The 24,670-nt window shown below is 39.6% G+C and overlaps 1 protein-coding gene across 1 annotated transcript in view; it reads right to left on the bottom strand.

The window, feature by feature from the left end:
• CCDC192 (coiled-coil domain containing 192) overlaps nt 1-24,670 on the bottom strand; it is a gene marked incomplete at its 5' end in the record, with an annotated part of 160,368 nt that overhangs the window by 52,383 nt on the left and 83,315 nt on the right. The window contains one exon of the mRNA XM_048220745.2: nt 7,750-7,882. Coding sequence (XP_048076702.2) covers nt 7,750-7,882 — 133 coding nt within the window. The remainder of the gene's footprint in view (nt 1-7,749; nt 7,883-24,670) is intronic.

Genomic DNA, 24,670 nt, shown 5'->3' with positions numbered 1-24,670 from the left:
TTCACCTTTTGGAATTATAATTCATCAGTTTATAAGAATTCAAGATCAGTTTGTGACTGAGGACTCTTCCCACCTTTGCCAGCCAAGTGCTAGTCAAAATCCCCTAGAATGGGAACAGAGCTCTTTCCTTACACACTAGGGATAGCCAATGAAAAAATGGGCCCTTGGACCATGTCTAGACCATCTCTGTAGAGCAGATGTTTTAACAGTGGGCCTAGGTGGAGATGAGAGCTTGGTGTGGCAGGACTTCCAGGTCTTACTGGAAAAGCAGCTATAATTTCTGGGATTAAGGAAAGCATTTATAGAAGAGCAAGAACGTTTTCCTATCTTACAGGCACTGATTATTATGCCAGCATAATTAATACACTTCTCCTGGATCCAATTGCATATTAAACAAATCAGTAATAATGTTCCTCTTACATTCACTCTTGATTTCTTCTTAATCACGTGTTTTTTGTCCAACATCAAATTGTGGCTTTATTTGATTGAGAATGTAGAAGCATAGAAGGATAATCTGGTCCAGGCAGTGTATCTTTAAAAACAAATATTCTTATAGACCACCACAATGTGCATAGGGGTATATATCTAATATATATATATAAGAATATGTATCTAATACTATCCTACTACCAGAAATAAATCCTGTGCCTTCAAACAAAAAGCACCCATTTGTCCAGTGGAATCTTGTTCTGTGCATCCTTTCTCAATTTGATGAGCTCAAGCCCCCAAAAGTATCCACTCATTCCTCCAAATTTGTTCATATGACCAACGTAGCTATTCTCTACTTCAACCTCCTATCAGGACACTTAGAGTCATTAAATGAAATAATATTGAGGTTTCTGGGGAATGCAAGAGAGAATGTCATTCACTTTTCCGATTTGGGCACCGAGATGTTTGTACCAGGAAAAGCTACACTGGTGTTCCAGCTGGCTGACAACTGTTTGCAACCCCAAATTCTCCAGTTCATCTTATGTTGACAAACGTCCGTCTGCTGATGTTTGACAAAGGAGTGTTCAACTGTTTCTCTGCAAATCGCCTGCCTTCTCAGCTCTAATCCGGGTTGTTTAACAGCATTGCCAAACATCACATGTTCTTCTGGTGATCATAGCAGTCTCCATGGCTAAGTTAAGTAGGAGATCTTTGAAATTGATCAAGCTCCAATTCCCATGTGCCTTGTTTGACATTAGCTGGTTCTTGCCCTTTTATCCAACTTCTCTGGATCCAGAAGCCAGGAGACTTAAAAAAAAAAAATTCCTAAGGGATGGACAGAAGGAAGGGACAGCATTTCCTGATAATACTATAATTCCAAAATTAGTCTTGCAAACAAAGGAGGGAGGAGACCTTGAGATCATTGAATTCCCACAGCTGGTATAGCTAGCAAAGGTCCAAATTTTGGACCCCTACCAAAAATTTCAGAATGGATCTTCTTACTCTTTGTTAATTACAAAATAAATAGATTTCCAGGCCTTTTGCAAAGGAAGGGCCTAAATGTGCAGTCTGAAATTGAAAGTAGATAAATTTTGTGCTTTCCTGACAAGATACAACTGATTTTCAACTCATGGGTATCTTCTCCAAGTTTAAAAGGTTTCATTAAAGTAGATTAAAGAGGACAGTAAGAGGTATTCTTTGTTTTCTGTCCAGAAAGTTTTCCCATTTTCTTTTTTCTGATTACATTTCCCAGTCCTTGACCTCTGGCACATGACACAGGTGTTGTCTATGATAACATCCCACAGCCTTGGCCACAGCGATTGATCCATGGGTTAGAATGTGATACAAATAGGGTCGATCAAATTCCTTCTGTGAGATCCTGAATATATTCTATGAGAAAGAAGTTCTATTCCCTGGAGTTGGGTATAAATTAAAGTTCTTTGGTTGCAAGTATTATAAGCCAATGTGGACTACTTAAAAAAAAAAAAAGAGTTAATTAGAAGGAGAGTAAGATAGCTAGTCACAAGGCTTCCCTTGGGTCAAGGGGGAAGGGACATTGTGATGAACAATCCCATAGGACTTCAGAGACTGGGAGAGGAACACTTCCCCCACAGAAAATCATGCTTCTGCTACGGAAGAAAGAGGGAAGTGGTTCTGAGCAGGCAGAAGCAGATGTTCACTGTAGACCAAGGCAGCGAGGCTGTCCTTCCTGATCCATGCCTGCAGTCGCTCAAGTAGAGCCAGTAGCAAAGAGGAGCCAAATGAGCCGTCCAGGAGCCCTGCGTTTCAGGCTTTATCGTTCTTTTCTGCTTAAACTAGTTTCATTTTGGTTTTTGTCACTGGCAACCCACAAAGTCCTGAGCAACACCTAGTTTTCACATGAGTGATTTTCAGGCCTAGAGGTTTCTAGAATGTCCTTTTGAAAATTAGAATTGCCCTAAATTTGCACACAGTGAATAAGTAATATTTCTTGGGATCTTCATGAATTACATCCGTAAGCTTTGCAGGGACTCCTGGAACAGTTGCTTATCCTTGAAGGACACTTCCGAAATCAGACTTTGGCAATGGGGTTCTATTTCAAGAAGCTGCTCTATTTCAGAAAGACTTGGGTGGACTAAAGAAGAGACAAATTGACAGGCAATCCCTGAATAAGACCTAGAGATTATAAAGATAAATATAAACTACTTCTACAGGGTAAATATTGAAACTCCTCAGGAACTTATACTTAGCACATATTGAAGTTACCACTCCTACATTCTCTCATTGTCCCTGTTTTTAATTACTGGTGTTTATTGGTCTACATGTAAAATATCCCACCTTGGAATAGCTTCTGTTATTTGAGGATTCAATAGGAGTGCTTAAAAGAAAATCCTTTTCTGCAGATGTTGGGATAATAATGTGTATGTCTGAGGGAGGAAATCTCCACTTTTTGTTTTCCTAAGTTCTTGTCACCTTCTTTCCAAGGCAGTCACACCCTTAGCAGTGGTAGGGAAGTACAGGTTGTCTGTTTACGCTTTGACCAACCATCAGACCAAAGCCCACGCAGCCTGATAAAATGCGTGGTGAACAGTGCATTTTGATAAGGTCCTAGCATTTGAAACAGATCCCAGGGCCTTCCTTGATACTTTCTTTGAAAACTCTGGTAAGATAAATATCTGTTCAGTGGTGAAAGAATGGTTGCATGTAGAACTATTGATCAAGTAATTGGTTCTTGGTCTGAGGAAGAACAGCCTTTCGAAGAGCTAGGCTGAGAGAAAGTCAAGAGCACAGGATGGCATTGTTGAAAAAACCTAGACACAAATGGACAGCTACACAAGATTGGCCTTACTCCAGTAAAAGGAATATGACCTCTCTCTAAATGCTTAGAGCTCTATCAAGTCAAGATTTTACTTGGGCCCAAAGCACTCTCATTAAAATACACTTAAACTTGACAGGGTGTTAGTCATTACATCCTAATGAGGATCGTTTTTCCACAGTTGAGATAAAATTCACATAACATAAAATACACCATGTTAACCACCTTAAAGTGTACAATTCATTCATTTTCCTATATTAACAATGTTGTGCAACCACTGTCACTGTTTAATTCCAGAATGTTCTTACCACCCTCAAATCCCAGTTGTTTTTGTTTTTGTTTTTAACACTTAGCTGCAATAGGAGCTTTGATCCTGGGGAAGTTTGTAGGAAGACAGAGAAAAAGAGGGCTGAGTCCCTGGGGTGGACATCCTGATAAAACAAACTCTTGAAAATATTGATCACAGTTGGCTCTGGGATGTTGACAAGGAGATAAATCTCTCTCTGTCTCTCTCTCTCTCTTAACAATATAGAACAGCAGTAGTCTAATTCTTAAAATCAGTAGTATTTAAAAACCATCTTGTGCCCCTAAAAATCACTGAAGTGTCAATCTTTGTCCATGCCTCCCTGAAAATAATGGCTGTCTCTACTCAGACAGAGTCCTGGATAAGCTCGCCCTGGGATGTACGTGCACTAACCGAGAGTATCTTCTTAACAGGAGTAAAACCAAGTGACCTAATAGCAAGTGACCTAATGCTCATGTACCAACAAGACTTAGTCACGAATGTCTTTTGCAAAGTAACTTTGTCCTCTCAAGCCAAAAGAAGCAAAGATAGGTCTTGAAATTTAACCTTAGGTTCCTGCATACTAAGGTTTACCAAAAGGTGACTCAAGGGGTACAATAGGCATTTCACTGAATTATGCTAGTAAATAAAGCCATAAGCACTTCAGGTGCGGCTGTGGAAATGACGGAAGGAGTCTGCCTTGGGCTGTGATTATTTGCACCAAGCAAAATCAACAAACAATACTCAGGCTGTAAGTAAGTTTCCTGCTGTGCCAGTTTTATAATAAAGGTGTTTTTCTTTTCAGTTAAACTTTCCATTGACTTAAATCATTTATTTCCTTGGAGGTAATTTAAGTACATAGCCAGTGAAGTAGTTTACTGTGTTTTATGTAAAAAGAAAAAGTTTGGTAGCTCACTGCTTCATCAGTGTGAATATGCTTAAAGGTACTTCTATATTCTGCAACATTCCTCTGATTAGAAGAGCTGAATAGCAACCTAATATATATATAGACTGACTTAGAAAATGAACCAAATAAGGAAAAAAATGCACATTTGGGTAAAAAATATTCTAATTTATTTGGAAATATCTTAATCTGCTTGTTAGGACTATAGGCAACAATCTGTAACTATAACAGAGAAGTAGCTTTATGTTAATCCAGGTAACATGTCATTTAGAATAAAAACTTTTTTTTTTCCCCTCTTGCAATTTCAATTGTTACAATAAGGCACCATGATGTCACCTGATGGAGGCTGGAAGGGAATTCCTTTCCCAAAGTGGTTCACTCTCCATTTTAATGGGGTCTGAAATTATACCACTGGACATTTATTTCTTGGAATCATGAAGGTCTTTTGCTCATCAAGAAGAATCTATTTAAAAGGTGCAAATACTCATGGATGGGTGACTCATTACACATTATATTTTAACTTGATCATTAATTGAGAGTGTTTTGGACATGTTGGTTTTGTCCCTCACTCTTTCTTTCTAGTAATGGGTTATCTCTTCCTTTAAGGAAGTGCTTCTCTCCAATCCAGCCCTGTGCTTCTGGTGGGAGCTGCCAGTCAGAACATTTATCTTTTCCACCCTGATTTCCCTCTACCCCGCCACCCAGTGGCAGGTACATGACTGAAGCTTGTCCAACCGTAGTTCCCCACCCCTGGCCACAGACTGGTTCATGTCCTTGCATGGGTACGCAGCCCAAGCCAGGACAGAGTGCTTTATTGTACTTTTTCTAACTGGAGTTGGTGGAAAAATGCTTTCTTTTCTCTCTGGAGGAAAGATGAGAACAGCCCATAGGTGCTTATGACCATATTTCTGGTCTCTTCTGACATCCTACTTGAGAGAATGAAGTCTCAATGAAGAGAGAAGTAGAGATGAGAGACACAGAGTGTTCTGATGGTATTTGAGACTCTGTATCCATTGGACTATATGGCTAATGACATGCCCTTTCTTAGTTTGTTTACACTTGTGCCAATAAATTATCCTTTTTCCTTAAGCTATTATGTATGACTGGGACATCTGTCATTTGCAAACAGAGGTCTGAGAACTGAAAACAAACATTTTATAAAAGGACACAAGATAACTAGGGGAGGGGTATTGTTCCGCTCTAGGAATGTGTGTGGGAGGTGGGTCAATCCTAAATGTTGTGTGGCTAAATAGAGGTCATTATGTGTTAAAGTTACCAACATCTTTGCAGACTTTACTTTCAAGTGTATTAAGAGGTAGGACAAGGTGACCAAAGTCTCTGAGAATGAAAGCTAATATGACTCTGGGGCCAAAAGTGCTTTGACATTCTCTCGGGCTATTGAATTCAGGTTGAGGAGCATGGGAGCGATGGGAGAGCAAAAAAGTGCAAATATTTGATTTAAGTCAGTCCACTGACTCAATTTTTCCACCAAATAAGAGAAACAACATATAGGTCCAAAAGGAGTCACTGTTTTCATCCATAATTGACCTTGGAATACCTGTCTTTATTTAAATTTATATCTGCTCATAATACATTAGGGTTTTGTATTTTTTTCCTGTACTGCTAGCTTTTTTTTTTTTTTTTAACAGAAATAAAGAGACAAAATGGACAAAGGTGGGATTTCATGTTTTCTACCCTCCCCCAAACCATTAGAGTCCTGGTACCTCTGTGTTATTTTAATTTTGACCTGCTAAAATATCAAAGGGACAGAACTATTATTAGACAGCAAACGATATTTTTGTCAACAATGAGAATTATATACTTTGCAATAAGATCTTTTTTCACTAGATTCAAAATACAGTTGAGAAGTTGAAAGCTTCTCTCAGGTGAACTGGAGAACTTTCTCCAATGTGATGTCCAATCATTATTAGCTTCTTGTGATGCAACTAACTTGAAATCTGGCTATGATGCCCTAGAATAAACACCTTTAAATGGATTAGATCCTTGAATGGATTTTATTCTCTAAGTTTTCATGGTGGTAAAAGCAAATTCGTAAGCTATCATGATGTTCTGCGGAAAGAGAAAAACAAACTGACCTTTAGCATGTGTTTCAAGATGACTGTGTTACATGCCATTTCAACCCTGGGAAAGTGCTATTCAGAATAGAAAATTAAAACCAAACTCATTTTAAAGGTTCACCGCGTGGCCAGGATGCTGGATGTGTCTCCCTTTCCGAAGCCACCACATTGCCTACTTTCTCCTCCTCCATTTATTTCCGCGGTCCTCCTCTTTTTCCAGAATTATTTATGAGTAATACAGGAAGCCAGAGTAAGAATAATGGCATGTTTCTGGCTTTACAGGAGTGCCACACACAAGAGGAAGACATTTATCCGGGGAACCACAGTTCTCCAAGAGATTCCCCAGGCAGAACGAGGCTGGATATCGCTGCCGGAGGGCAGAGACGAAGAGCCTTCTGCGTCGGAGGTGCGCAGGCGCACTGGGTAGGGCAAGTGGCTGGCTGGAGGCTCACTGCCCGGGTGTTGCTCACACTTGTCTAACCTGGGGCAAAGTAATCAACATCCCTAAGCCTCCGCTTATTCTTCTGGAATCCATAAATGTACTTACTTCAGAGGTTATTCTGAGAATTAAATACATGTGAAATGCTCAGCAAAATGCCTGGCACGTACTATTAAATGCTAACTGGTATCATTCCTGATGACCACAGTCGGAGGGGTTTCCCTCCCCCGATGCATGTTTTTGGTCCCTGAGAGAAGACTTGTTCAAAACTCCAAACCATAGTGGCCATTACAGTTTTTTGGAACCACCCAGATTTCATCCTGACCCAGCCTTCCCTGCTTGTTACTGGCGCATTCATTCGTTGGTGGTTCAAAGACTCACTTTTTCACTTCCCTGTGCCTGCCCGAGCATACAAGCCTGTCTACACTTGAAGACAAACTCCTCTCCTTGCTCCATTCCAGAGCTTCATCCCTCAGGTCTTTCTTAGACGCTCCCCTTCCCTCACTGCCACCCAGCTTTTGTGCAAAGACACTTATCAGATCTGTTAAGTCCAGCTCTTCAACTTCACAGACTTTTCCTCCAAGGAACCCCTTGTTCATTCTCTGCCTTACGTGCAGTGAAAGTGAACCCAGCCTGGAGTCAGTAATTTGTGTCATGTCCGCTGTTCACGCGGAATGGAGGTCAGGCCAGGCCAGGCCAGCATGCTGCTGGGCCAGGATGCTGCCTGGCGCTGTGGCCCTCTTTTTGATCTGTGGCCAATAAAACTATATACCTCACACAAGACCGAGGACCGGTGTGCGACTGTCACATGGTAATACTGACCTCTAGGGGCTGGCTTCCCTTCGCATAGAGTCCTTATCTTCTCATTGAGTTCCAGGACTGTGATGGCAGCCTCTTGCTTAGCTGTTGCCAAATCAGTTTGCAGCTTTTTCAGCTTCCTTTTGTGCTTTAGTTTCTTGAAAAAATAAGAGTCTCCGTCACTAGAGACAGATGCATCAAAGGAATAAAAAGAACAAATGAAGTCTGAACAAACATGGCCTTTGAAGCCCAGCTTCGGTGAACTGCTCCCTGTTTATCTAGCTTCAGTCCTTTTTGAGGTCTATGAAACAGAGTGCATGTGCTCCTGTCAGAGTGTTCCAATGCCCAGCGACAAAAGCCACTCTCTACATCAGAGTATCTTTTACCCTCTTAAAGGTCTTAATCTGCATCTGAACCTTGTATTTCAGTTGCTTATAATAGAGGCAATTAGAGAGCAACTCTACTTGGCTGTTGGTATTTGACCACTGAGGTGCCAATGCCTAAAACTGCCTGATATTTTTTCAGTCTGTAAGTAAACTCACATGAAATAGCCTGTTTCAGAGAGCCTTGCTTCTGTGTCATTTTCTACCCTAATACCATAAAGGTTTGCATTCCTATAAACTCTGAAGAGTGTGATGCTACCACGAAGGGCTGACATTTACAGATATTTGCTGTGGTATCTACGTAGGGAAAGTGGTCAGGGGTACAAATCGTTAAGCAATAGAAGACAGGAATTGCTTGCTATAAAATAATCTGATTTATGACACCTAAGCCTTTGAAAGAACTACTTTAGGAAGTTGTTACCTAACCAAAGGATTCACCTGGAGACTGTATGACTAGAAAGCGCCTTTTATGGATTTCAAAATGAAATTGATTTGTCAGAATTAGATTTATCTGTCACTGCGGAAAAACTGTTGTGGAAAGTGTTGTATTTACACTTGAGGTGTTGTTGCTTTTCCACTGAAGAGCTCACTTTGCCAAGTCTTCGTGAACTGGTAATTAGGAAGCCCAGAATATAAATGACTAACATTTCTTATCAGACATAAATCTTGAGATAGGGAAAATAATGGTTTTTGTACATCAGGGGAAACTTCAGGTAGCAGGGAATCACTTCCTTTTTTTTTTTTTTTTTTTTTTTTGGAGAGTAAAGCCAGTAAAATCAGTTCATCAAAGATGGGATTAGATAGACATAGACCACGCATTTTAAAGAGTTTGTCTTTTCAGACCAAAGCACGGTTAGGATTTCACGAAAGCTGAATTAATGGTATACATGTGGCTAAAAGGGAATGTGTTTTTCAAATGAGAATAGTAGTCATGGAAATTCTTTAACGGGAGTTGGAGGGGTAGAATCTGGATGGTTCAGCAGCACAGCCCCGGTGAGAAGTGTTCTGATCCACAACATGAGTTTCTCGTCTGTTAGGCAGTTCCCTTAGAGTGTAGTTAGTATTCACGTATTCATTTTATCTTTGTACTAATTATGAAGCACCCCTTCGGTGTCAGGCATGGTGCTGGCCAGCTGTTGAAACATTAATCCTGATAAGGCTCCATGCCATTAAGACCTTCTTACTATTTCCTTTCCTCTGAGTCTCTGTTCACCAAAACCCATTTGACCCGTCCTATAGATTAGTTCAGAGAGAGACTGAGCTCATCAAGAAATACCTGGGCCTGGGTATTTGATAGCTACGTGTATTTTCTATAGTAAGTTACTAGGTTGGCACGCTCGTCGATACCTCCCCCTCTTATAAGTTGGTTTGTGCCAGCTCGTTCACGATGACCTCTGTGAGGCCTCTTGTGGTCTTCAGCATCCTTTCCTGATGCTACTTCAAGACTGTCCGGTGTTCAGATTTTTCACACTTTGTTTTTACCATTTAGAACCTTGGGGCTAGAAAGTGGGAGGAATGATACAGAAATGAGGAAATGAGGGCAAGAGTGGCAAAGGGATTTAGAAGAGAGTGCTAATTAAAAGTATCAGAAAAAACCCGATAACGATAAGGGTGTGCAAACGGACGCATGAGGGTTAAGTGTGTGGATGAATGCACCTTACATGGACATACGTAAAAAATTAAGATGCGGTGATGGATGGAAAGAGATACTGATAGGTGATGAATGGAAGATAGCAAAATGGTAATTGTGTCTCGTTATTAAGTATATGGGTGTTTACTATAAAATTCTTTCAACTTTTCTGTGTTTGAAATTTTTTATAATGAAATATTGAGAGGAATAAGAAGGAAAGTTTGTGTTTCCTCACATTGCTTTCCTCTTAATTCTTAATAGATGGTATTCACATTCTTTTCAGAATGTATCACAGTGATTCATATGCAGATCAGTACTTTTCTGGAAACTTTTCTCAAAGTAGGCATTGACAGTAAATAAACAAAAGCAAAAACTAAAAGCAACTTGGAGAGATTTGGTGAGGTGGCCATTGGAGCTAGTGTGCTGTCACTTTATTAAGCTACATTTCTGTTTTGACAGGATGACTTGATGGATAGAGTGACTTGATGGATATGTCTTAGTGGAAAGACATGATGCTTCTCAATATCAGTTAAACATTTCAGCTTTTCAGTTAAAAAAAAACAAAAACTTAACTCCCTTAAAAAAAAAATCAAATTTCCAGGGGCGCCTGGGTTAGCTCATTTGGTCAAGCATCTGACTCTTGGTTTTAGCTCACGTCATGACCTCAGGGTCGTGGGATCAAGCCCCACATCAAGCGTCTCATCTGGTTCCGTGCTTGGCAGGGAGTCTGCTTGGGATTCTCTCTCTCCCTCTCCTCCTGCTCATGCGCTCTGTCTCTCTCTCGCTCTCTCTCTCTAAAATAAATAAATAAATCTTTTTAAAAAATTCAATTTCGAGACCACCTTTTTGTCTTTCTCTTATGGTGATCATATGTTTTGCCTTTGTTATTGTTATAATATTTGTATATTTGCCATATGATCTGAGAAAGAAACTGAGGATATTTAGTTTGGAGAGGACAGTATACAAGGGAGTTACGACATCTGACTTCGGTAATAAGGTACTATTCAAGAGGAAAGGAAGTTGAGTTAAATAGTATTATTCTAGAGATACCATGGGGAACAATGGGTAAAAAACTCAAGAGGAGGCAGATTTTGGCACAGCACTAGAAAGCACCCTCCAACAATCAGAGCTGCATTCATAACAAGATAGGATGGGTCCTGGCAAAAGCCTCTTGCTCTGGGAATGATCAAGCAGAGACTGGATGAACATCTTCAGGCAGGCCCATTGTAACCTCTGGGACCTGGGTCGAGAAGTAATTAGAGGTCTGGCTTACCCCCAATTCTTTCCACCTCTGGCTTCCTCTAGCCTCTGAGGGGCACAGCACATGCATGAATGGACACCTTAGCCCTCAAAGTCTCTAAGGTGGGTACAGTTTTCAGGGATCCCTTAAAAATAACTCTAGAATTTGTGGGATGTTGCATAAGAGGGTCAAAAAGGCCTGCGGGGCCCTTAGAATTCAAGGATGATTGTGACTCAAAATGTGCAAACTTTATTATTAAGCTATAAAGGAATGGGGAAGGCACATTTTGATTTAAGTTAAAAATTGAATAAAGAACCTAAATTGATTTCTGTTGGGACCTTTCAATCATTCAGATAAATTTTTAAAGAGTTTAACATCTTTGTCTTTTTTTTTTTTCTTTTCTCCAGACAGAAGTGCTGTATGCCATTAATTCATAGCTCTAACCAAACCCTTTGGGCATTTCTAAAAGTTCAGTTTGCCAACATGTTTTTTATTACTCATAGACATCAAATGATTTCAGCAATGATAATATTTTCCTTTGCTTTTCTGGCATTCTCTAGCCAGGCAACCCAAGTGTTGTACTGGAACCTAATGGAGTCTGTTATTGTCTCCTTAGTAACTAGGAACTCCCCTCAATGATTACTGAAAGGAGAGGAAGGCTTTATAGCTTGGAGGTAAATTCCTATTACCTTGCTCTTTTCCTACTTCTCCTACAGGGTGGACAGAGGGAGGAAATCATGTATTCGTGCAATGTTTTGAAAAGGAAATATCTATCCATATCACATTGCTGAATAGCTTGCATTATACCAAGTCATTGGGAATTCAAAATCATCAGGGAACTATTTATAGACGAGTTTCAACACAAAGTTGCCAGCATTGTTTAAAATTTCTTGGTGTTTCCACACACTTTGAACTGTGGCCTCAGATTCTAAGGCTGGGCTTTGTCAACTATTGGCCGTGAGAAATTGGGCTGGGCATATCGCATCTCCAGGCCCTTGATCCCATATCATATAGCTGGCGGGGAGTCAGTAACCTAACACATAAATGACAGTACCCACTACTATGTTTGCTCAGTGGCTGATAGGTCTTTCTGCTTTGTTATTATTTCTTGAAACACATCGGGGAAACTCTCAACCCTCCACTAGAAACACTAAAGAATCTTTTCTAAAGATGTCTTTGTCACGCTTTAGGAAATAAAATGTGTATTTCATTGAAAGCAAGATTTCTCTTTCTTCAAGATTTTCCTTCTTTCTTTCTCCTTCTGCATCTTCCACCACTTCCCCCTTCTTTTCCTTCTCCTAAATTAAGCTTTCTCCATGATTGCATTGATCTCTTTCTCACTTTGTATGAGTAGACAACACTTAATGTCCTGAAAACAGATATGCAAATAGCCTTGATCCAGTCTCCTGCCAGAGCTGGACCGATGCCTGGCAAAGTAGGTGGCTGCCTACTTTGATGTAGTGATGGAATGATGTGAGGAGCCTTCTAAAACCCTACCTCTTGATGCCTGTGGCATCTGTGGCAGGCTTACTGGAGCATAGCTGCTTCCCACCTTGTCTTAAGTACACCCCATTCAACCCACCTTCTTTACTTAGCATATATAACAAAGACAGGTTTTTGTCTCCAGAGGGCCCCTGATAAAATGCTCACCAAGGACATAAAAGAGAATTTGATTTGAATATAGAACATATAAGCAGATTTCTCCTTTCATTTCTTTTCTAATAGCCCATTGTTAATAATAAAACTAATAAAAGTGATAGTAGCTTTTGGATACAACTTGGCTTAAAAAACCAATTTCATGACTCTTACTTTGTTTTGTATTTATGCTATCCTCAGGTAAATATTTTAGAAGTCCAGGAATGGCAAATATGTGCCTTGTAGCTTCCTTTCTACTCCACGGCAGGCCTTTGATTTGGGAATTCTTTTACTCTGGGTTGCCTACGTGGCTTCACAGTCCTTGACCCATACTCCCAGCAGCCGCTGCTTATTGACGATACCTAATTGTTACATATGATCCTGTCTCTATTTTGTAGGTCAGAGTTGAGGGCCCAGAGAACTTGAGTAGATCATGGTAACCATGGTCTCTTAGTAGTAGGTAGCTAAACTGACTTGAACCGAGTTCCTCTGATTCCAAAGGCTGATTTTTCGGGGGAATGGGATAGACCGGTGATGGGTAGTAAGGAGGGCACGTATTGCATGGTGCACTGGGTGTTACACGCAACTAATGAATCATCGAACTTTACATCAGAAACCAGGGATGTACTGTATGATGACTAACATAATATAATGAAAAAACATTAAAAAAAAAAAACAAAGGCTGATTTTTCTTCTCAATGGTATCATAAAGCTTCACTAATCAATAGCACCATTACTTAAGTTGCTTAAAGCTAACTTTTTCTAGTTAGAATGTGAGTGGCTCCAATTAGTACAAGTAGAAAGGCAATAAACCAGATTTGGTTATAAAAGAGTGACACTGAAGTGTGGTGGTGAGACACTTGTAGCATGGACTCCCATGATCTTGCCAGAGAACCTAAGAAACAAAGGAAAGATCTGATGAACCCAGCTAAGGGCTATCTGTGCCCAGTGTTCTTCTGAGCCCTCTTAGTGTCTCTCATCAGAGGATCTGGAATTGATCCTGGGGATTGTGGCCACTCTGTTCAGTCATCTAAAGTGACAAAGAGTAGATCAGATGAAACCTTCTTATATAACACCTTGAATGAAAGACGAAGCACAAAAGCAAAATGTAGCTTAGTCTTCTTTCATTTAATAAGGTCATGGGGGGAATTGTTAATACACAAACCTTTAGGCCTCATCTCAACCTTGACCAAGAGTCTGGCTCCACATGACCACTGTTGACATTTCATGACCAATGGTCAGACTTTGGAAATCATAGCTGACACTTTTCAGTTCTTTGCAATATCCCTCCCATTTGAGTAGCTTATTTTATGTTACCACATGCTATAAAAATAAATTTTAATTCTGTTCTCTACACCCATAGAGTTTGGAATTTCTAATAAAAAGAGAGGAAAATCCCAGTATTTAGATAAACGTCTTAACTCACTATAGGGGAAGAGTTTACCTATAGTTGGAGCCAACTCTCATTTCTTTCCCTCTATGGGATAAATAATTATTAGAGACAGAGGCGGAGTTTGCCCGTAGATGTCCTAGTTTCCAGAAATGTCTGTGTAAGTGTTTATGTAAGACAAGTTACAAATTAATACAAGATAAAGAGATAACTTACACTTGGAGTGAATTCCAATGATAAGATAGATGTTTCTAACAACACAACTGTCCAAAAATTGGACTTTGTTGCCCTAAAAGACCATAAGCTACCCTTCCTTCTATGTAGTATACAGACTATTATTGGAAATGTTCCAGAGAGAAGCTAATACTTACCACCTATAATATGCCAGGCATAGTTCTGAGAAATTGATATGTACTAGCTAATTTCATTTTTGTAGCAACCCAATGAAGTAGAACTATTATTAATTCCGTTTTTAGATGCAAACACTGAAGCACAGAGAGCTTTAAGTAACTTTCCCAAAGGAAGATGGTGACTCACAATTTAAATCTGAGCGATCCAGCTCTAGACGGTCCCTTCCATCCCTACGCCATGCATGCCTCAGTGTCTTACCCAGTTGCTTACATTGTGAGCAGTTCAAATAAGATGACATTTCCTATTTATAAATCCATTTCTTAAAGCAAGAAGTGTCCCAACTTCTGATCATGAAGCTTTGAGACATGGGCTGACCCCTCAAGCATGATTTAGGAAAACAGAATCCCTGAATCTTCTGTGGAACAGAATTGAGTGTAAGCTTTGAAATCAAATTGTCCAGCCCTAGCATTTTAGGGATGCAGAAGTATAAGTAGAGAAAAATGACATGATTTGCCCAAAGTCACAGCTAATAAAACTGCAAGAAACAAGACTCGAGTTCAGATTTTATGACTCCTCATTTCAGTGTTTGTGGATCCCCGCCCCCAACTATACCATGTTGCTCCTTGGCCATACAAGCTGAAGGGCCATGAAATGGGTATATGATTGGAAACTGACAAGCAACTAAAATCCCTGATGTATAAGATCCCAGTGTCAAAAATAGTTATTTAGGCAGGCACCTTTCCCTTAAATCCCTCTTCACACAGAGAGCCAGGAAGGACTGAATTCAGGTCACTCTCTACAGTACCCATGGGGTTTACATTTGATAGAAAGCAGAGTTGTTAGGTAATTGAGATCCCATTCACTTCAAAGAAATGAACTGGACCAATGTCAACCAGTCAACTTGCCCTCCTCTAGCACTAGAATATCTATACTCAAACAAACTCATTCCTAAAGATTAAGGGGTATCGTCTACGAGCTCTTTTTTGTGTGAGTGTAACCCTGCCTCATCATTCTTACCCAGTAAACATTAATCAGGCTGACAACCAAGGTTTTTGAGAAGGAACAAATCGATGGTGCCAACAGTGCAATAAAGAAGTTTTCATACTGACTGTGCACAGCACAGAACAAAACCAAGTGTTCAATAGGCCTCTCAAAAAAAAGAAAGTGTAGCCAGTGTTTGCTGAAGCCAAATCCAGTTTTTGGTCTTACAGTCTCAAATCACACCCTGAGAACAGAGAGTGGAGTGCATTGTCACACCTAACAGATCCTACTAGGAAGGTGTTTTCCAGTCCAATCTTCCCTGGGGACAGAGAGAACCTAAAGGGCCAAAGCTGTATATGAAGCAATTTCAGTTTCTCGGCCCCACCTGTACAGGTGTTGGTGTCATTGGCAAATTGCTATAAAAAGTGACGTGGGTGGAAGAGAACAGAAACCAGAGGACAGAATACACAGGTGGGGAAAAAGAATTCCCATGTCTGTCTTGTAAAAATACTGCTAAGCTCTCCTAACATGATTATAAAGATGATGAAAAGCTTTTCCTCTGCAATGACTTTATAATTGGACAGATACTTGGTTTTGTTTTGTTCTGTTCTGTGCCCAGAACTCCTTTTGAACTTGACTAAGGCTGCCTTCTGGGAGGAAGTCAGCCGCTATTGGCCATCTGTGACTTACCTTGAATCATAAAGCAAAGGCATGTGTTTGAAGACTGGAAAATTGAGATGCTGAAGCACCAAGGTGCTTAAATCACCTTGAAGGGGTTTCTGGTGTGGTAAAGAGAACCTAATAAGTTAACCTTCTCAGTAAGTATCTCTCTCCTTCAGAAATCCCACTCTGCCCTCAAAGCAGAGAAATTACAGGGAATACAAGCTCGGTGAGTACAAGAGCTGGCCTTCAGACAACTTCAGAAATGATAAGGAACTCTAAATAGAGGAAAGGAAAATATTCATAAGAGGAGAAATGATTCTCAAATAGCATGGAAAAGCTTTGTACAGTGTATAAGAGAATTTAGAGAAAGCAATTCTGGGAAGTTTTCTGCAATACATATTTTTTCTGATGAAATACAGTGTTTAAAAAAACTGTAGCTTTCTGGGGTGCCTGGGCTCAGTCGGCTAAGTGTCTGCTTTTGGTTCAGGTCATGATCTCGAGGTCCTGGGGTGGAGCCCCCCCCCCCACTTCAATTGAGCGCAGCCCCCTCCAGTTGAGCTCCCTGCTCGGTGGGGAGTCTGCTTCTCCCTCTGTCTCTCCCTCCCCCGCTCAAGCTTGTGTGTGTACACTCTCTCTCTCTCAAATCCATAAAAAATCTTTTTAAAAAACCTGCTGCTTTCTCAATGCAGACTTGAAACAATTTTACAGAAGAAACTTTTTTAAAAAATGATTTATTTATTTGAGAAAGAGCGACGGGGGCGAGGGGCAGAGGGACAGGGAAAGCAGAAGACTCTCCACTGAAAGTGGAGTCCCACGAGGGGCTCAATCTCATGACCCTGAGATCATGACCCGAGTCATGATCAAGAGTTGGATGTTTAACTCCCTGACCCATCCAGGCACCCAATAGAGCAGAAACTTCCAAGTTTAAAGTGAAATGGACCTGATTTCATGTAAAAAACTATTTACAATGTTAAAACCATGAGAGTGAGTACATGGCTGAGTGTTTTGTACATCATCGAGTGGCATGATGTTAGTTAATCTTGTTACTGCCATCCTTATCCTAGAATCTTTCCTCTTTAGAACTTCCGAGATAGCTGTTCCTCATAATGAATTACTGAGCATAAATCTTTATAGTAGTATCCGTTAGTTGAATATTATATAGCTGCAATTAAATGAGTAATTTGTCTATTCTTTAATGTTTTAATTGCTTTAATCTGGAAACAAAAGTTTCATGTGGGCTAAAAATCTCAAGTCAGGTTTCCCACTAAGAAAATTTAAAGTGTCAATCAGGTTCATCGCAAGCAATGTTTGACAGTTAATTTGACTGTGGACCTTTCAATACATGTGGAGAAATCACCAGAAATTAAAGCATTGAACTTGTTTCCTAGCTCAAGATGTGATTTGTCTTTTGACTCTTCTACTAAAAAAAAAAAAAGATTCGAATATTAAACTAATCGAGCAATATAAATTCAAAGGAATGGAATAAGTTGCTGAAGCAGATGGTGGGAAGTCCCAAACACCTAGTACTACTGAGCCAAAGAACCAGAACCAATGATATAAGTCTGCCTATGTTGAGACTAACTACTTTTATCTAGAACATCAGATAATATTTAACAGTTCTTTTATTACTGCTACTCTTAAAAATTCTCTTTTCTTGATTTTCCTCTTCTCAGTTCCTTCTCAGTCACTGTAATAAACAGGAAGTCATAGTGTAAAAAAGACTCAGACAGTATAGCAAGGATCACTAAACCTGTGTCCTGGCCTTCAGTTAGAAAAACCAAGTTCCTCAAGATGCTAGAGATACAAAGCAAAGGACAGTTGATAATGAAATAAATTACAAACATACGGTCTTGATGACACCTATACGTATAACCCAGTGATTAAAACTGAACTACCTTGAAGTTCATTTGCCCACGAGCAGCAAGGCAAGGTCTCTGGTGGTCTGACCACAAAGATATTTTGTTGTCTTCTCTCCACTTCTGTTCATGTTTATGCTTTTTTATGAATGTATACTGAGGACGCATGTGTAGTAGACGACATTTTATCTAGCGATGGTGGCATTGTGGTCTGTGTCCATTTGATGATAAGAAAACCACATTTCCAATACTGCAACAAAATCACTCTTTTCTGAGCTAAAACCTTATAATCTGACAATGTTCTCTTAGTCTCTCCCTTGGGGTTTTCCTGCAATTCCTGTCCTTCACCACTGGGGCAACCTATACCATAAACCTTTAAAGATGATGGAAGAAATAGTGGTTTGCTACATCTGAAAACTTTCATACAAAAGGTGTGAATCCTGCTCTCGTGGGAGCGCTGCACTTGGAGGAAATGGCCTCAACATTAAGCAGTATTTGCAACCTAAATCCAGTTTTATTCCTCATACACAATGTTCCAGCTGTGATGTTTAGTTAAACATTTTTGTCTTGTCCTTCTCCACTATTTAGAGAAGATGTCTTGTTCATGTCACAAAGCCACATTTCATAGGTAGAGAGATAAGGATATTTGGATTTATATATATAGTTAGTTTCAGTATTCCTTAGAACAAAAGATTAATTTCAGAATCTGATGTTATGTGTGAATGGAGTTACATGCATGCATGATGGGGTTGTAAAGGCATAACCTGATGAAGGAAACATTCGATGCTTGTGAATAGCCTGTACAGAGTCAGAGAGGAAGGGAAAGGTGTGGTGATGATGTGAACTTTTACGATGTAGATATTAGCTAGTTTCAGATTGCATATTTTAACAAGTCCAGACAAATGTCCTTGCTATAAAACAAGGCATCAAACACAGATCGTTCCTTGGCTTTGTTGGACCCACGAGTCTGTCTCTCTTATTTCACTCTTTAGCAAGATACTTTGTCTAATTCCATTAAGAAAGCTAGCAGTGAAAAGACAGCACATGAATCTGAACTCTCAAACAGAAATATAATTAGATTTCAGAGTCCTATCTGGTAGACCTCCAAGCCTGTTCCCATCAACACACCCTTGTCTCAGATATGCAAGGATAACGGGTAGGGAGGGGAGCATGTGGACTGGGCTTAAAGCCACTTGCCTCATCTCTTGCTAGTGACTAGTGGTGTCACAACTTCCCAGAGTCTGACATTGCAAAATTTAGGGATAATCAGATGAATTGTTCATCAGGAACAGATTGAAGATGTCCCAGGTTAGACAAATGGTGAGTCTCTATTCTGGTCCTGACCCAGAAAACCTCCAGGAGCCATATTTGATCAGTTCTGCTTTAGCCTGGAACTTCCAGGTCATTGTTAGTAGTAATGGGAACAACATTGGCCTGACAGGAAACCACTCAGGTCTGGAAATATCAGGACCCCAGAAAATATACTTGCGACACCCTGGACTAAATCTAATCCTCCCCAGATAAGAATGAGGCTGACCCAGAGCCAGTCAAGCTTCTATAAAACTAACTCAGGAGATACACAAGAAATAAATAATTTTTGACTGTCTGAAAGAATGAATAGATAAATAATATGGTCCCTAATTTTGCTCACATATCATGTGTTAAAATCAAAACTGACTTCTACTTGGTTTAATTTAAATTCTATAGTGCCTTATCTAAACTGACAATATCAATTACTGAGTCTTGGCTTTTCACCTGAAGACATTTCTTTTTTTTTTCCTTTTAATTGTGGCAAAAAAACCCCACACACATGGCATGAAATTTACCATCATAACCATTTTTAAGTATACTATTCAGTAGTGTCAAGTGTATGTACATTGTCATGCAACCAACCTCCAGAACTTTATCTTGAAAAACTGAGACTCTGTATCTATCAAGTAACACCTCGCTGTATTCCCTGCTTTCAGACCCTGGCAACCAGCATTCTACTTTCTGTTTCTGTAAATTTGTCTACTCTCGTACCTCATATAAGTAGAATCATATGGTATGTGTCTTTTGGTGACTGGCTTATTTCACTTAGTCTAGTGTCCTCAAAGTTCAGCCATATTGTAGCATGTGACAGGATTTCCTTCCCTTTTCAGGCTGAATAATATCCATTGTACGCATATATCAAGTTTTGCTTGTCCATTCATCTGTCAGTGGACACATGGGTTGCTTTCACTTTTTGGCTCTTATGTGGAAGACGTTTCTCGAAATCGTGATCATAGAAATACAGTAATTACAATACTTGCCTTTCTTAACATGAACTGAAACTTTTCATCTTTTGATTACAAATTGCATTTTCCTTTCCTAAAAATATTTACTTTTTGTTTTCATTGTTAACCAAGTACTTTGGTCCTAAAGTGGGAAGATATTTAGGAGCACTCTCAGACCATACTAAATGATTTTGGTAAGACAATTTCTATCATAGATTTTTAAATTAGAAATCTGATCCTTTCCAATCCTAAAATCATGCCTTTTATGTCTGACATAGGGCCTGCCTGCCTTTTTTATAGAGAAAAGGTCTCTGCTACTATCAATATGACTTAAAATTCTTTTATTAGGAAATGCAAAATTCCACTGCAGCCAAACAGGCCTGGAGTCATTAAGGAGATTCAACTCAAGAATGCAATAGCATAAGAAGTGGGTAAAAATTGATAGATATCCAGTGGTTGTTAGAAAAGAAACACATAGGTGAAGATTATTATCAAACAAGCTAACTCAGTGATGAGCCTCTCTTTCTCTTTCATTGGCCTTTCAGAAGGGGGCTGTTAAGGCTTCCCCTCCTGTTCTGTACTTTGACATCTGCACATCTGAGGAGGTTTTGAAACAATATATCAGCTCAAGCTTCTCCCCAGACCTGCTCAATCATAATTTGAGAGAGTTTGGATGTGGGATGGATAATCTAGTTTTTAAACTTTTTGGGTGGTTCTGATATGCACATCTATAAAGGTCAACTCGAGAAGTATCTACAGACAAGAGCCAGGTGCTGGCCACAAAGGCAGTATGAGTGTCTTGAGGACGTGTGTGTGTGCTTGTATACGTGAGGGCACTGAGGCAGGCAAGAGTATGAGTTGGGAAGTAGGGACAGCAGCAACTCTAGAATTTTGCAGTTGGGGGAGGTTTCTGTGCAGACTTTGTCCATGTAACATGTCTGTCATTCTTTGATAGATGGACAATTTCAGCTATAGGAAGAAAGGAATTCCTTGGAGCAAAGAAATCTTAGGTTTCGTAATAATACTATGGGATGGCAGTGCAGTGAAGGAATGTGTGGGGTACATCTCCTTCCTTCCTTAGGGTAAATGTAGAGATAGTAATCACAGTACCAAACTGCAACCAAGCCATTCAAAGCTCCAGCACTACTTCCCTCTTTGGCTTGGAGGGGAAAAAAAACACTCAGTCTCTCTGATTCTTATTTCTCACTCACAATTCCCTTGGAACTCTTTTCAGGTCACCAAAGTTAAGGAAAGTTCCTATCCCTGTTTTCACACTCATTGCATTGTTCAAAGTTATTTCAATGACTTTCATAAGCTTCAAAGACATCTAGCAGGAAAATTCTAAGTCCTGTTCCCAATTCTGTCAACAACACAGCAATCGGAGGCAAGTGCCTGATGTTCACTTTCTCTAATGACAAATGGAATTTTTTAAACCACCTCAGGGTTTACATATGGATGAATTAACTCATCCTGATTAAATGCTTTAAGCCTCAAGTGTTCAAAATGAAGTGGGGGACAGACAATGAAAAGGATATTTCAAGAAAATCTTTTTTAGCTCTAAATCGTATTTTATTTTTCTTGTATAAAAGTAACTCAAGATGTTTTTAAAAAGTAGCTCATGCTTCTTGAATGCTTTAAATCCCCTGATAATCCCTGTGTGCACTTAACACACACACACACACACACACACACACACACACACACACATACGCGGCTGAAAAGAAAAAGAAATGTCTTTTTTTGTGGCATAAAATATCTCAGAGATCTTTGAGGGCTAACCTAATTTTGTCCATTATGCGGAAAAATCTTGTAGGACCTCAAAATACTCCAAGATATTCCAATATTTGAAAAGGAGAAATCTAAAGTAGTCTGAAAAGGTTTAATGTGGAATATAGTTACTAGCCAGTCTTTGCTCATTTGTATTGTTTCAGTTTGATTTTTTCCTATCCCAAACTGGATTCGCACTGTGCATATTTTTAAGGAGAGAAAATACTGAATCTGTTTCTTTATTACTTTTCTCAATCTCTTTATTTTTCATTGGGACTGTTATTACTCTTTTCTATGAGAGAGCACATGGGGAAAAAACTGTAAGTTTGATGAGGATTATACTAGAAGTGGTATTTCTGTCAACCTGGCAGAGCCAACAGAGCATGTCAACAACAGTTGAACATTTCTATTGGACTGACCCCAATTTTCCAAGCACATAATCTACTAAAAAACTTTTTATATGAAGACTTTTGAGGATGTGTTTTTCTGACCAGGTTGAGCATTCCAAAGCAGATAAAATTTTAAGAGAGACTCCAGTTCATTAGAGAGAGCTGTTTTTCTGGGATTCTCAATAATTTAGTTTAGTTCAATAAACATGTTATGTGCCAACCTCTGAGGCAGATTTTGGGAATACAAAGATAAAACATAATCCCTTCTCTTTGGAATCTCTTGTCTTGTGTGAGAAACACATATATTAACTTCCAGTATAATGTTTCGTGGAAGAGCATGTATAGAGGATCCTTTGGGTGCATGGAGGAGGGATCCTTAGCCTGCCTGGAGGGTGCAAGACACTTTCCTAGAGGAGATATTGTGTGATCTGAGTCTTGAAACATGCATAGAATGGATTAGAAAGAGGTGCAAAGACAAGGTCATTCCAATATGCACAAGACTCAGGTTCATAAGCATTGTCTATATAGGAGATCTCATGAGGTCACGTTCAAGATAATTGCGATAAAAAACGGGAGAGATATAGGCCAGATAATGGGTGATCTTTTATATCCTAGGAAATTTGGGCTTTATCTCGTAGGAAATGGAAGAATTTTAGGCTTGGACAAATACATGCCATAGATAGATCACCCTGATGGTATGAGGTGCATACAATTTTAAAAGACAAAGTCTAGATGCAGGAATTTCGGTTACGAAATCATTTCAGTGGTTCAAGTGAGTTAGGAGTGTGGAAAGGCAAGAATATTTAGGGAGTAAGTTGAATTTGAGTAACAGGCTATGTGTTTGTGGGATGGTGAGGGTGGGAGAGTGGTAAAAAGAAAGTACTGAATTCCATAATGTAGTAATTTTCAAACTTCATGTGTGATTTCCAAACCTTAGTGTCTATAAGATTTACCTAGTGAGTTTGTTAAAAATGTCAGTGCAGACTGTTGATCAAGATGACAGATTGGATTGATTTGGGGAGACACCCTTCCCACACAAGCCATATGGTCACACAGAAAAATACATTACAAATCTAAAAACATATGTAAAAAATCCCAAAGGAGAAATGTGAAACTATCTGGGTATTCAAATTGCAATGGAGACTCAAAGCAAGTAATCTTGAATAAGAGTGGAAATGAATCAGCTTACAGGGGTATTGTGAGCAGACCTAAATCTTAGGGGTGGAAATTATAATGGTCATTTAGGAATGGAAGTCAACCCTTGCAGGCCTTGTGCCTAAAAAGGGCTGGGTAGGGCTGCCCTTCTCTTGTATGTAAAGTTGAGCTAGGAAGAGTCACTTCATTGGGAAAAATGGCTGAGAATACATCCCTTGACAACTCAGGGACATCTCAAGAATGCAGGAAAGACGTCCCAGAGAAATTTGAATCTCAAATCCATGTTGTGTATGATGAATGCTTCTGATTTATATTTATCTTACCATACAGAAACCATGAGCCAAAAAAATATATATATAAAAAATTGGTTTGGAATTAATGAAACATGAAGAGAGGCAAACTTAGAACTGATGTTAGGAGTTTTCACGGAAACAGTCCCCACCAAAGATAAGCTCACAAAGCACAAAAGATGACTTACTTCAGCAAGAAAGAGAGATAGTATCAGCATACACAAGAAATGGAAGAACCATACCCAGAAACTCTTTTTTTGTTTAAGATTTATTTATTTATTTTAGAGAGAGAGAACGGAGAGAGTGAGTTGGGTGAGAGGCAGAGGGAGAGGAAGAGAGAGAATCTCGAGCAGACTCCCCACTGAGTGGGGAGCCCAGCACAGGGTCTGATCTCATCACCCTTAGATCATGACCTGAGCTGAAATCAAGAGTCGGATGCTTAACTAACTGTGCCACCCAGGCGCACCCCCCAGGAACTCTTAATAATGGAAGAGTCTGAAAGGGTTTTAATGTCTAAAAATAATTTTGAAAATCATAGGACAAGAATAAGGCATTATGGGGGAAAAAGAACCAAGTAAAAATTTGAAAATAAAAATCATTGAGGGGTGCCTGGGTGACTCAGTCAATGAAGCATCTACCTTCAGCTCAGGTCATGATCCTGGGCTCCTGGGATTGAGCCCCATGTTGGGCTCCCTGCTCAGCAGAGAGTCTGCTTCTCCCTTTCCTCTGCCCTTCCCCACCACTTGTGCTCACTCTCTCATGCACACGCTCTCTCTCTCTCTCTCAAATAAATAAAATCTTTTAAAAAAATTGTTGAAAAGTATATCTGTTAAACCATAGAATAGATAAAGCAGATAAAAGACCTGGGACATTTGTAGACAATCTAGGTGAAATCATGAGAACCTACAGAAGTGAAGAGACAGAAAATAAGGAAGAATATTTAAGAGATACTGAGTAGGG

The sequence above is a fragment of the Ursus arctos genome, unplaced genomic scaffold (genome assembly GCF_023065955.2).
Source record: "Ursus arctos isolate Adak ecotype North America unplaced genomic scaffold, UrsArc2.0 scaffold_5, whole genome shotgun sequence".
NCBI lineage: Eukaryota > Metazoa > Chordata > Mammalia > Carnivora > Ursidae > Ursus > Ursus arctos.
Note: the sequence above shows the minus strand (reverse complement) of the source record. Positions and strands in the feature narration are given on the sequence as shown.